This window comes from Triticum dicoccoides, chromosome 3B, assembly GCF_002162155.2.
Source record: "Triticum dicoccoides isolate Atlit2015 ecotype Zavitan chromosome 3B, WEW_v2.0, whole genome shotgun sequence".
Taxonomy (NCBI): Eukaryota; Viridiplantae; Streptophyta; class Magnoliopsida; order Poales; family Poaceae; genus Triticum; species Triticum dicoccoides.
This window is the reverse complement of record NC_041385.1, coordinates 132,216,626-132,229,761: the sequence shown is the minus strand read 5'-3', so window position 1 is coordinate 132,229,761 and position 13,136 is coordinate 132,216,626. Positions and strand designations below refer to the sequence as shown.

Sequence of the window (13,136 nt, the reverse complement as noted above, 5' to 3'; positions counted from 1 at the left end):
CGCGGCTTTTCACTGCTTGCTAGCAGGCCGCGAGGGCGGCGAGCACCATGAGATGCTCCTTCTCCTGGACGTCGGCTTCGGCTTCCTCCTCCAGCAACGCCGCGAGCGCCTCCTCATCTTCGGAGTCCATCACCGGGCCGGGCAATTCACCGAACAACTTGCGGGCGAGGTGGGCGCAAGCCCGCCGGTGTACAGACCCTGCGCAGCCGGAACACCGGAAAAGTTGCCCGGACAGCAGCGAAGAGGCTGCCTCGGTGAAATCCCTTCTTTTTCCCGGCGGGAGATGGTCTACCTAGCTGCGGTGGGTGGTGGACGGCGCCGGGATCGGCAGGGTGGCGGTTGAGCGAGGGGGGTAGGAGGTGAATCTGGACGGGTAGCTTGACTTTTCGCCTGCTAATGTGGCTCCAGGAACGCTTTTCCCTTGCGCCAGAGCCCCCGAGCACCCCTCTAGTGCGCCGGGTTCGGCCTGCGATTGCCGGGCGCAAAAACGGATCGAGCCGGCGAAATTCGGCGTCCTGGGGGCGCGACTGGGCCGTTTTTTCGGCGCCGACGCAAAAAAATCGCCTAGGAAGGCCGTTCTGGGGGCACGGCTGGAGATGCTCTAAGGTGGGGACAACACGAGCATCGAGCGATGCGTGGCAGTGGGATCTACCTTCATTGCAGGCCCGCGCGTGACCTAACGAAAGTTAGGAAGGTCGGTCGGAAGCGATCATTTTCCTAACCCTAAGGGCTAATGCCCAATCTCTCGTGTCACTCTCATAAGCGGCTCGGGCAGCCACCACACTCTCCACTAATAGTGCACTAGATCGGGATTGTGCCTTGGCGCGAGGGTGCTGGTCCAAATGTTTGTATACACACAATAAGAAGCCTCTGAATAATGCATGAACATAGAAAGCATGTTTCGCCGATAGGTTTAGCACTAAATATCCTAGGCATAAAAGATACGACAACACGTAGTAGCTTACAGACAATTTATAAACCAAACTGATAAATCCTTGGTTGGTCTTAGGGTACAGAAGTTGAAGTCATCTCGACAGGCTTAACATAGACCAGATAGAAACTGTGGCTTCTCGCACACCCGCGGGTGCGATCACTCCCAACCAGGTAATAAAGCATCAGATGAAAGATGTAAGAACACCAGCAAGTAACAATACAATGTACATTCTTTATCAGAGTTAAAAGTAGCTCACAACAAATACATAAAATACAGAATCAACTTCTTACTGGGAACAAAACATGGAAAGCACATGCATTTATTAGTTTGGTCAGACCAGAATTGCTCATCACAACAAAGTTCAAGTAAACTGCAAATTTGCAGTAGAGCAAACCCTGACATTTCACTATTTTGCTCACAATATTGGGATCACAAATTTAGTTAATCTAGTAACTAGATATTTATCACCCCACTTTTCAGCATACAGTTTCCTGTTTATTTTACTTCAGAGAGCGCAACACGCGATGGGGAAAAATAGGGACAAGGAGGAAGGTAGAAGGGCAGCATAAACATCTCGTCTTTCACGGCTGGTTATGGGCCAAGACAAAAAGGCGGTTGTTTCTCAATTTGACTAAAAATGGTCTGCCACAACCAAAAACACACAAATTAGCCTGCTACAGAGACATTAGTTAGTAAGCAAATGTCAATACTATTATTAGTCTGCAAGTACATCAGTCTACAAATTCACTTGATAAATAAGGCTTATACCGTCAACTAATCACAAATGCAAGGAATTCAAATAAACAGTGATATGAGCTTGATGAAAAACAGATTTATAACAACCAAACTGATAAATCATGACAGACAGAAAATAAAACGGTGTTACTGGCTTATATAAAACCATGCCAAGACATGTAACACTTCTCATGTAAGCCACCACAGTCGCTGGTACTAATCTCATGCCAACACATGCCCAAAAGAGAAATATGGAATGGCTAAACTCCCTTCAAAGATGTCTAATTAAGGTTTATATAACTGCAATCTCTTTGACAGAAATCAATATATATCAACAGCTAGCAGCTAGCCATACATAGTATTGTGCAGGAAGACATTTCTTCAAAAAGAACACTGCAAATATGTGATTTCTTGGGGAATAACTTTAGCAGCACTGGGATTACATCCTAGCCAAATTGAATACAACTATATATATTCAAAAAAAGCATGTATATGTGAGGTGATTAAACTTTAATTGGATAGGGTTGATCCTATTTGTGCCTTTCTGAAGAAATAGAAACTAAGCCATCAACACAATCACTGGATCAAATAATAAATGACCTAAACCAAGATTGATATGCGGAAAGACGCAACCGAGTCGCATAATTGACTTGTTTCTATTATTAATTGTTTTTTATTGCAACTCTGAATATGTGGTTGTAACTACATAGTTATAACCTAACTTACATGACAAAAATAGAACATGGATCTATGATTCTCCAAGGAGTAATTAATTTCCCTAAAAAAACAATAATTCATAGTCCAATAGTAGTTGAACTGATAGCCATTCTTTCCTGGCGATATATGGATCAATCAATAGAGAGAGGGGTGCCAGGGACTCACCTATTGAGGATGTAAGCGGTTAAAAGGGGCGACCTTGCCTCAGTAGGGCTCAGTCGCAACCAGAATAACATTTTGTCAGTTTTTTAGTAACACTAATATTTGGTTAATGGGGCAGCAAAGGAATCTCCTATATGATTTAGTGATTAAAGAATAATATTAAACGATGAATCTCCCATTGGTTCACAACTCCAAATTAGAGAGGTCGCCAATAATGCTGAGCATGGAAAGGCTTCTTTAGTTTAACAATGCTTATATCCCCAATCCAAACTCTACATATTTCAGCTCACTAATGCTTACAAAAAATAAAAAACAGTACCCTGACTTTGGAACTGAATCTGCAAACATGGTGTCTAACTAAAAATCAGAGTCATGGTCAAGATAAAGGAGCACCTCCTGAACGAGAGCGGTGGCTAAAAGCATCAGACCACCAAAACATCCCATAGCACACGTCCAACAGCGAACCATCTCCTGAACCTAATTAAGTAGTGTATATATGAACCTAAACTACATGACATAAGCTGAAGAACAACATGAGCATGCAGATCCAACTCTGTGAAATAGCAAACAAAAGGCCCAGAAAATTCACCTCCAGAGGAGGTCTCTGAGAAGCATCAAGTCGCCATCCTTGTCTCCATTCCGCTCACCGCCACGAGACTCATCTCCTGGTACCCACCCTGCATCCAAGAGCCAAATCGTCAGAAACCCACCAGAAGACCAACGCATCACGTGCTCGTCTCTGCTGCTATTGAGTACATGAACAGGATATGTTCTGGGCTACAAAGAACTATTAACTTTTTAGGAATTTTAAGCAACGTTATAGAAGCTGAAATACAACCAGATATATTTTAACAACAGGTTTATGAGATTATGTTGTGCCTTTTCTTATCTATTTGTCACAATATATTATATAATGGGTACATGCTATCTGGAACATGAAAGACAAGGGAAATTTAAAGGGGTCAACTGTTATACAATACATATGTACCCAGAGCCATTAACTTAAAAGGGTCAGTATATTTTCTACACTATGCTTTGTGAAATTAACTCTTTTATGTACCTCCCTCACAAACATTCACGGTTACCAAATCTAGATGATTTTTATTTGAACTTTTAGAACTGAATACCAAGAGCATACATGCTTCTTACTTTGCAACCTTAGCTAAACATAGTGGAGAGAATACGAGGAGTGCTGTTAGGAAAAAAATTAAGTTAATAACTGTCCCTGCAGTTTCCATCAGACTAACATTAAAACTCATCTAAAAGTAAGAAATAGCGGGCCAAATGTGAATTGCATTACAGAACAAGGTTTTAAATTGCGCAGTTCGATAAAGTAAGTTAAATGATGTGTGCTCTATGGTATGCAGATTGTTTCATCCTTAGAAATTTTAATGTAAAATCAGGCTATCTGCTAGCATAAAGGTGGCTTTTAAATATTAGAATGCCACTTCAAAGTTGAAGTAAGTATGAACCCATAGAAAATCAGTAAATCACCACTACCCAACCATAAACAGAGAGGAAGTAATATGAGCTGAGATCTCCGATGGCATAAAAAAATTTAGAGCATATTTGACATATCATTTTGAAGTTAAAAATGGCAAATAAGCTACAGCCAAGAAAGAACACAATAAGTAGCTAGAGAGTATACACTACTTTGTAATAGGAGAGAAGGTAATTTACCCGGCAAGGTATTGTCACTGATTCCAACATGAAAAAAGGAAGAAAACTGGGATAATCCCAGCCACATCTGTCCATACAAAAAAACACAAGTCAATACACCAAAGGCATGCCCAATACAAAAGGAGCATCACGACACGCATCATAAAAAGTACCTGTGAAACGCTCAGGCATGTTTGTAGACCTTGGGAGCTGATTAATTGGAGTCAGTGCATAGGTGCAGAAAGGACATTCTGCTTCTAGACCCTCCCACCATGCAACAGATGTATACCTAGTGAACTTAATCATGTATTGACTCTCCACCGCCCCGAAGACATACTTCTTGAGAAAGACCAGAAACTTGCAACGATCATCAACCCACACTCTTGGAGGACACATATAAATTGGTTAACAAATTTCTTAGGCATCTCTGCATACATATGGTTGCCCTGCGAGGAAAAGAGTATGGTTCAACAGAGGAGAAATAACCAACCATTAAACCTTGGCGCGAGGGTGCGGTCCCAACATGTTGATCAAAACCAGTAATGCTAAGTTAGAAGGAATCCAGGTTTAGCACGGGTATTCAAACAGGATATAACAAACTAAAAGGAAAAAATAAACATTCACATGTAATAGGAGCAAAACATCATTGAGTTCAACATCATCATGAGAATTAAGGCAACATTCAGTTCAGTGCGCATTCGTGAAACCACAAAAGGTAACCACCTGACGTTAAGTTCGGTACTAAGAGCACGAACACAAGAGAGGAAGTACCAAAAGGAGGAACACAATAAAAAAGGTAATAAAAATCTACATGGCCATAGCTATCAGGCATATACTATAATAAGTTGCTTCATTCAGTTGCATAGAACAATTTATCGACGCGTTTGGTTGGGTGGAAAAGTCTCGTTTCCGATTACAGCGCTTTCCGATAACACAACTGGAGTTGACTTCGATAATGGCACTAAATAATTAATTCTAGCATCCTGGTTTGTTTAATTAGCTCCATTGTAGAAAGTTTTAGCATCCTGGGTTGTTAAATTAGGGGGCTACAAATTAGCTCTAGCATCCATGCTTGTTTAATTAGTGAGCCACTAATTATTCAGCCAACTGAGAAGTAGATACACACAATCAGTGATGTATATGCAACACTAAAACAACCATTACTTGCGTTGCTCTCATCATGGCACATTGCCTGCTTGTCAACAACCAGAACATGCAGAGGACCAAGGAGATAGCATAAGTCAAGTCAGAAATCATCACATATATGATATATGTATCACTGCATGAGTAATATGTCCAATGCCAACGGTAGCAAATAAACAAAATCTGAAGAGCTTTCAAACACAAAATGATGGACTCAAAGTGTTTATTTAGTTTCCATGCTCTGAAAATACACAGAACTTTCGAGACCTCATATTTACGTATCATTTCTTTTACAAAGTATTTTGCCAAGATATAAAACTCTACAAAAGTCAGGAAGTGACATCAAATGAGTACTTGGAAGACATCAATAAACAAATCTAACATTGATAGAAAACAATCTATAAGCTTTAGCCGAAGCAATCCTGGAAACACTATATTCTGGCATCCAATACTTCTATAATCTCTATAGTTTTACAAATAGGAAACACTATATTTCTCTCAAAGTTAGATTTCTCTAAAATTCTTAGCACAGAAGGATGCTAGAAATATACGCTACTTAGATCCAGAAATATAATCTTGGAATTGGAAACACTATATTGATGTCTTCCAAATGGAAACGGCAGCACTATACTCTAAAAGTCTCCAAAATTGAATACAACTATTTTAGCGTGCACAACTTATACATGATGGTGATGCTTAGACATTTATTTCAGTAGAATTCTAGCAGTGCTGCTGCAAATGCAAACCAAAAGCGCCAGATGTTTTTTTACCTTGCCATTGAGTACCAACAGCTCACCATCCACCCACCGTGGGTTTATGAATCCATGTTGTGCTATTCTTCCCTGACCTTTATAGCAGGCAGTCTAAAAAATTGAAACAAAGGTCAGGGAACACATATGCTCATGTGCTTGGCCGAATATCCAAAGCAGATGAGTTTTTCTTCAACATACTCGAAAAACTCCACATAATCAGTATGTGCTTCAGCAGGGTAAAAAGATGGGATGGAGCTCACCACGTCCACCTGCAGCAGCAGCAGCAACATCTGAGCAACCTGCACACAAAACAAAACAAATCAAAGACAGGATGAACGAGAGGGAGGGGAGATGAAGAAACAGAGAAGACAAGGGGAGGGAGGACAGGAGGGAACCAACCAGGGCCGGAGATCCGAGGTCGCCATGGCCGGAGATGGGCGTCGTGGATGAGGAGGATTACACCATCAGTGGTGCTCTGCTCAGCTCAGCTCAGTGCTCTCCACCATTCCGCCCCACTCCATCCCGAGCTGAGCTGAAACGACCCCGGCCAGCGCTAGCGGCCAAGCTCCAAACGCCGACGGCAGCGGCACCGACCAAGGAGGAGAGGATAATGGAGGCGCGGCGGCGGACGTTGCCGGTGGCGCTGGCGGTGCTGGCCCTGGCGGCGGCGGCGGAGGGGTACAACATCACCAAGATCCTGGCGGCGTACCCGGAGTACTCGCAGTTCAACAAGCTGCTGACGCAGACGTGGATCGCCTCACGGGCGAGATCCTCCCGCGGGCCACCGGCTCCTAGACCTAGGCAAGGCTACGAGGATCAGAGTGGGAGGGCAGGCGCAGGGTTGGTGGGCAGCGTGGGGGCGCTCACCGCGGTGGAGACGAGCTCGTCGGCGTAGGAGCCGCCGAAGGCGTGGACGCGGACAAGCGAGGCGCTCCTGGTCGTCGGGCCGCACGACGGCCGCTGCGGCCCCCTCCTGCCGGCGGTGGAGGCGCCACGCGAGCCAGAGCAGCCCTGGATGCGTCGGTGCGAGCGGGCGTCGAGAGAGGAGGGTCGCGCGCGACGGCGGCGGCGGCGCGGCGGGCGGGGCCTGCTGCTTCTCTGGAGGAGGGGGGCTGTGGGGAGGAAAAGAGGCGGGGCTGGGAGGATGGCTGGCGGCGACAGGGAGGAGAGGAGAGCGGGGGGGAGCGAGAGGGAATCGGCTAGGGTTCCAGCGCTAGCTCTCCCGTTTTATACCCCGGAAAATGAAATGACCGAAATACCCCGGTGGGGGCACGATATTTACATTTTGCTGCCATTACTATTCATTCCAGCAGTGTCAATCCCAGATCCAACGGCCCAGTCATCTCCAGATCTCGATCGGACGGACGAGAACGCATCAAGGGAAACGATCCGACGGCCTAGAGTGCCTGAGCTCTAAGGAGTCTTGTACATCCATCTTTCTCTTATTTCTGGATTCTGGATTCTGGATGTCCTCCCCTCGAAACTGGATCCTCCCTCGCCATGGTGATTGTAGTTGGAGCAGTGTTTTTTTAGTAAACCACGCATATCATTGATCAACAATCAGAATACATGTACAAGCACACGCGCCAACTCCTAGAGAAATTAGAAGTTTTTTCTTTTGAGAACTAAAAATAGAAGTTGACGGATGTCCTAAAAACTATCGAGAGAGGAACCCTTGACATAAAAAGAAATACAAGAAAGTCCATAGGGATCCTTGCACACACTGAATCACTGCATCCAACATCCGCTGGTCCGAGAAGAAACACAACCTCTACCATCGCCCAATTCAGAGGAACACCATCGCCATAAATACTTTATGAGTCAACAAGCAATCCTGCTGCAAGCAGCAACGCTTGTTGGTGTGGCGCGTCGACCAGGGAACTTCCCCGTGCTAACCTGGATCTGAATCTGTCGCATCCCATCGACGTAGTCGGGGAAGAGCCCTAGTTGTCGAACCAGCAATCCCGCTTCAGAAAATCCAACTCGTTCCAGTCTCCAGCACCACTTAGAAAAACAACAACAGTTGAAGAGAAAAAGAATATCTAATCTCACCGCCCCGACCAGACGATGAGAAGACAAGGCCATCGGCTTGTCGACGCCGCCTGTTCGCTGCTTCAGAGGAGGAGACCCACGGCCTCGCCTGCTTCCATCAAGAGGAGAAACCGCCTGCCCAGGGTCGCCTCTTTTCCTCGAAGTGGAAGACGGGGTACGGGAAACCACCACCGATGTACACTAGTACGTTTCACTTCAACCGGAGCAGCGTTGAGCGGGCGTCCCAACAATTCCTGCTCCATATCCCTTGTCATTGGGCTCCTCCACAGGACACACATCCTCCAACAACATGCCGCATAACAATCTCCAGCGTCACATGCATCAAAAACAAGCCACTTTCAGAGCACACGAGCACCACAATTAACTTCAGGCTGGCCAGAGCGTGCTTGATCAGTTTAAAGTTTCATAAAGCAAAATTTAAGTGAACAGTCTGACAACACGACAAGTATGTACAACCACAACAACAAAGTATACCCACGACTTCCAAGATAACCAGGCAATTCTTCGAAAAAAAGAAAGATAAACTAGGCAATGGTGCCGTCTGATTCCCACTACCTCGAGCTGGTATAAGTGGAAGCTGGCGAGGGCCCTAAACCTAACGAACTCGCCGACTTCCATCCACAACACAAAATGCAAAAGAGATGCACAGATACTCATCTCTAAGACGACCCAGATTCCTCCTCAGAATCTGCAGCTGACTCTGACTGATGATCATCTTCCTCAGAATCTGCAGCTGACTCTGACTGATGATCATCTTCCTCAGAATCTGCAGCTGACTCTGACTGATGATCTTCCTCAGAATCTGCAGCTGACTCTGACTGATGATCTTCTTTCTCAGAATCTGCAGCTGACTCTGACTGATGATCTTCTTTCTCAGAATCTGCAGCTGACTCTGACTGATGATCTTCTTTCTCAGAATCTGCAGCTGACTCTGACTGATGATCTTCTTCGGAGCCATCTTCAGAGCCTGACATAGAGAACTGCTTGGAGATGGGCGTCGGTCTTTGCCTCGTTGTTTTCTTTGTCATAGCTTCAGGAGTCACCTCCCCTGGGTGCACCATCTCTTCATCAGAACCTTTCATGTTTCTTCGACTCCGACGAACCCCTGGTCGAAACTGCTTGCTAGCAAGAGCCCGGGCAGCAAGGCGGGTCCTCTTGCGTGGTACAATAACCTCCTCATCCGAGTTGCTCTCGTGGGAGTCAGAAGTATCAGTGTCTCCATCGCTGCTGGAGGAGCCGTCATCCTTGTCATCGTAGTCTGAGACTTCATCGTCGCCAGAACTAAGATCATCTAGGCCCTCCTTGGCATCCTCCTGTTCTCTGTCTTCATTATGCTCAATGTCAGCACCTATATCAGCTTTGTTGTCTGCTTGACAAGGAACTTGCTTTTCCTTTTTCGCCGCCTCCTTGCGTGAATCAGCTTCCTTTCCTTTCCTGCATCCAAGTAAGTAGATTCTTTTCACATATGCACCACTATAGTATTTACTAAGAAACTAGGGGGAAACAGCAGTGGAATTGTTGAACTTACGCTGTAGCTTTTATTGCCTCGTTTATGCGACGATCATAATCAGCTGCCCAGAAAACAAACACATGGTATCAATGTCAAAAGGATAGCAGGTGATCACAAAATATAAATATTTTGAACGGTCAAGATATAATCTTCTACAAAATTGGAACATAGTGGAAGCAACCTACATCACATATTGCAAACAACAAATACTAACAAATACAGTAGAATCGGTGTTCCAACTCCCCTAATTTGCCTCTGATGATCATTACCAGTAAAAGCATATTGACAAATGCATAAATTTGATTACATAAACGAGGGATGCCAAAGAACACGAGTTTTAATATAACAGCCAAGCTGCAGGCCGTGAAGCCAAAAGATATTGCCAATGTAAGGAACAATTGTGACAAGGTTTCATTAAAATTGCAATTATTCATCTACTGCTGGAAATTTAGAGTGTGTTTTTTTCATCTGTAGCTAAGGTTGTGGAATAGAAATGCTCCTTACAGTAATCGTAGCTGACAGCTTTACGTTCGCGCAATGAACGGGTTTGGAAAACATTAGCAAAAGCTAAACGCTCCAAACGCTCATTCTTCTGCTGCCGACGTTTCAAGTCCCTCTCTTTCTTCTGCAAGTTAAAGAACAGGTAAAAATGTTGTGCTAAACCATCAGCGCAAAAGTAATCTGTTGCCAAGGATAGATAGATGCAAACATAACAAAAAATGCAACTATGGTAGAACTTACCTTCTGGAACTTCTCCACAGCTGGAATAATATTTTCCTTAAGATGCTCCCCAATGGTAGCTTCAGATCGACCCTTGCTGCATAACTTCTCCTGTAAACATCACATGTCAAATATCGGTACTAAAAAGTTAAATGCACATGAAGAACATCTCAGCAGGAAACGTAACTGATATCTCAAGAAACTCATCAAGATTAGTTGCAACTGTTTCCCACTGAATATTGGTAACTGGTTTTGTCAAACGGCCATCCTTCCCCTTCCAGTTATTCTTAAAACCAACCAATACATCTTCTTTGTATAATCTATATCCAATAGTTGAGTCCCCAACATACCTTCAAGCAGAAAAATTAAGAAGTGTCAGCAAGACAACAAAAAATACAAAGGGGGCAATCAATTACTTTTCTGGAATGTGCAATGGACAGAAAACAAACACGAGATGAAAAGATTCAAGGTCCAACCCAGAATCACTTTAAATCAAGTGTATGTGTCATATTAGAGATACAGTAGGTGGTATTTGAAAACCAAGAAGGGCAATACCAAGGATGGAGGAGTAAATCCTTATAAGTCAGCCACGTTCGTCCCTATCGAGTTTTAGAACAGTCATCCAATTCGCATTAGTAGCAACTAGCAAATTGCTTGCCTGACAGCTGACCATTTCAATTTGGTCATCTATGATCTATGCTTAAAAAAGCACAAGGAAAACAAAGACAAATATGGACTATATCTATGGCAACAGCTTATGGTGTAATCCAAGTCTTTCAACTGTCCAACAGAATAAAGCCAAAGGTTTCATGTTGCTGAGTCAAGGCGAGTTAAGACCAGCGAGTTGAGTCGACATGGCGCCCGGCATGGCGACAATTAGGTGTTCCGTGAAAATAATAATAAGTACTCCCTCTGTTCCATTTTAATTGCCGCTGATTTAGTACAAATTAATATGGATAGGAGGGAGTAATATATCACATGGCAAGATATATGAAATTATACCCCATATGGTAGCAAATCCCAACATTATGTCAAAGTTAGGCCCAAAAGTTATTCCAGAGCCAACCCATTAGGCCCAACAACCTGGACTACATAAGCTAACAGAAACCCTAGCAGCTCTCCGTCCCTCTCAGCCTCTCCCTCCAACCTAACTCCCTTCTACCGCATCCCCCAGCCCAGTCTCTTCCCTGTATGCCCCTGTCATGCCGCCCCTACAGCCAACAACCCCATCCCTACTGCCACTCCAGCAGCCCTGTGGCCAGTGAGCCACGACGAGCTCCAGCAGCTGCACAGCTCCACAGCTCCACGTCTCTGTCCGCAAGCGAATCGGACACGCCGGTGGCGTCCCACCCAGATCCAATGTCTTCACCCATTCTTGTGCCAAAACTCAAGTTTACTCCATCAATTCCCCCCTGGTCAAGCGACACAGCTAGCTGAGGCGACACCATTAATTTCTGGGCACCCACCTAACTAATAAATCCTGGGCATCGCTCCCAGTCGTCCACGTCAGAGCACCCGGACAAAATGGCGACAACGCGACGACTTAATAATCTTGAGTCAAGCCATGAATATCAAAGATTGCATCAACTTCTGATTTGGAAGTTGTGATTGCAATTTTGGAATATGCAGAAATGGATTTAAGAAGTGAGCTTGAGGAGTAAGGACTATTAAATGAGCACCCCCTGCTCCTGTTGTGGCCAACATGTGCATGGAAGGGTTTAAAATTTATGGAATGGTTAGGTTTCCTCCCATTAGGGTAACAAGACCTTTCTGTCTGAGCTTACTGTTATAGTAATACCAAAAAACTCAAATGCGAATAGAAGTGACCGAAGATGATAGATTATGGAAAATGTAACGAAAAGGAAAGAGGGATACTGACCAGTATATAGCCCCATCACTAGAACTCCCTAACTTGTCTTTCCTAAAGTTGCCAATACTAACTCCTTTCTTCATTTCATCAGTTATGTAGCATACTGCATCATCTTGCTGAAATATAGAAAAAATAATATCAATCTACCATGTGTATAACACTCAAGGAAACTTGTTGATATTTAACATGTGTAAATGCTCAGCTGGCTAAAACTTCAGCAATTAAGAACATGTCTCACAAAAGCAATACCTCTAAGCGAACTTCACAAAGCGCTTTGAGTATAAATAAACGGTTCACTGGATCCTGCTCCTTAAACGTCTCAACTTCCTTACTGCACCAATAGAGGGTATAGTGATGAAAAATCAATAAAGAGTAAAGGGTTATAGTGATGAAAAATCAATAAAGAGTACAACACACAGAGCCTTATTTACAATATGATGATGCATACCCACGATTTTTTTCGAACGGGTTTGCCCCTTCAGCGACCTGAAACCAAAACTTAGTAAGGCCTGGGATAATCTATTTTACTTACATTAGTACAAAGGCCAAGCAATATGTACTAGCAACCTACCCATGACCACCAGTCGGATAGTTTCTTGGCAGTTGCTATCACCCATCCATCATCAACATCGAGTTTGAGTTTTTTGTTAACTGGTGGTATTCCCTGATACATTTGACCACTATAAGTTAGTGAACAACATAACGGACAAACATGGCATTGTACGACAAAAAAAAAAAGAGGTGGTACTTCAATATGTCAGAAGCAAAATGTACCAAACTAAAATAGTTGTACGGACATAAAATCGCTTTCTGCAGATGCGTAGGCCATGTATTATACAATAAGCAACACAAACATTTGGTACAAATACATAAACAATGAAG

General features: G+C 44.0%; 1 protein-coding gene and 1 long non-coding RNA gene across 8 annotated transcripts in view; both read right to left on the bottom strand.

The window, feature by feature from the left end:
• Positions 1 to 1,237: 1,237 nt before the first annotated feature.
• On the bottom strand, positions 1,238 to 7,268 carry LOC119275156. Of its 6 annotated transcripts, none has more exons than XR_005135529.1 (7): positions 6,970 to 7,266; positions 6,502 to 6,899; positions 6,301 to 6,401; positions 6,121 to 6,213; positions 4,381 to 4,653; positions 4,229 to 4,295; positions 1,238 to 3,225 (listed from the first exon to the last, which is right to left on the bottom strand). It is a non-coding gene; the product is annotated as an uncharacterized LOC119275156 (long non-coding RNA). The 6 variants fall into 6 exon arrangements; XR_005135532.1 differs by having other exon boundaries at positions 1,238 to 3,025; positions 3,138 to 3,225; positions 6,502 to 7,264; XR_005135533.1 differs by having other exon boundaries at positions 1,238 to 1,576; positions 3,138 to 3,225; positions 6,502 to 7,263.
• Positions 7,269 to 8,540: 1,272 nt separating this feature from the next.
• LOC119275155 (DDT domain-containing protein DDR4-like) overlaps positions 8,541 to 13,136 on the bottom strand; it is a 5,999-nt gene continuing 1,403 nt past the window's right edge. The window contains exons 3-12 of one of the 2 annotated variants that reach the window (XM_037555955.1): positions 12,826 to 12,918; positions 12,703 to 12,740; positions 12,504 to 12,585; positions 12,264 to 12,370; positions 10,572 to 10,734; positions 10,406 to 10,495; positions 10,169 to 10,289; positions 9,683 to 9,725; positions 9,098 to 9,588; positions 8,541 to 9,058 (exon numbers count right to left, since the gene is read on the bottom strand). In XM_037555955.1, the coding sequence (XP_037411852.1) occupies positions 8,814 to 9,058; positions 9,098 to 9,588; positions 9,683 to 9,725; positions 10,169 to 10,289; positions 10,406 to 10,495; positions 10,572 to 10,734; positions 12,264 to 12,370; positions 12,504 to 12,585; positions 12,703 to 12,740; positions 12,826 to 12,918 (1,473 nt within the window). In that variant the 3' untranslated portion in view covers positions 8,541 to 8,813. Of the gene's footprint in view, positions 9,589 to 9,682; positions 9,726 to 10,168; positions 10,290 to 10,405; positions 10,496 to 10,571; positions 10,735 to 12,263; positions 12,371 to 12,503; positions 12,586 to 12,702; positions 12,741 to 12,825; positions 12,919 to 13,136 lie in introns of both variants that reach the window. The other variant, XM_037555954.1, reaches the window with a different exon arrangement.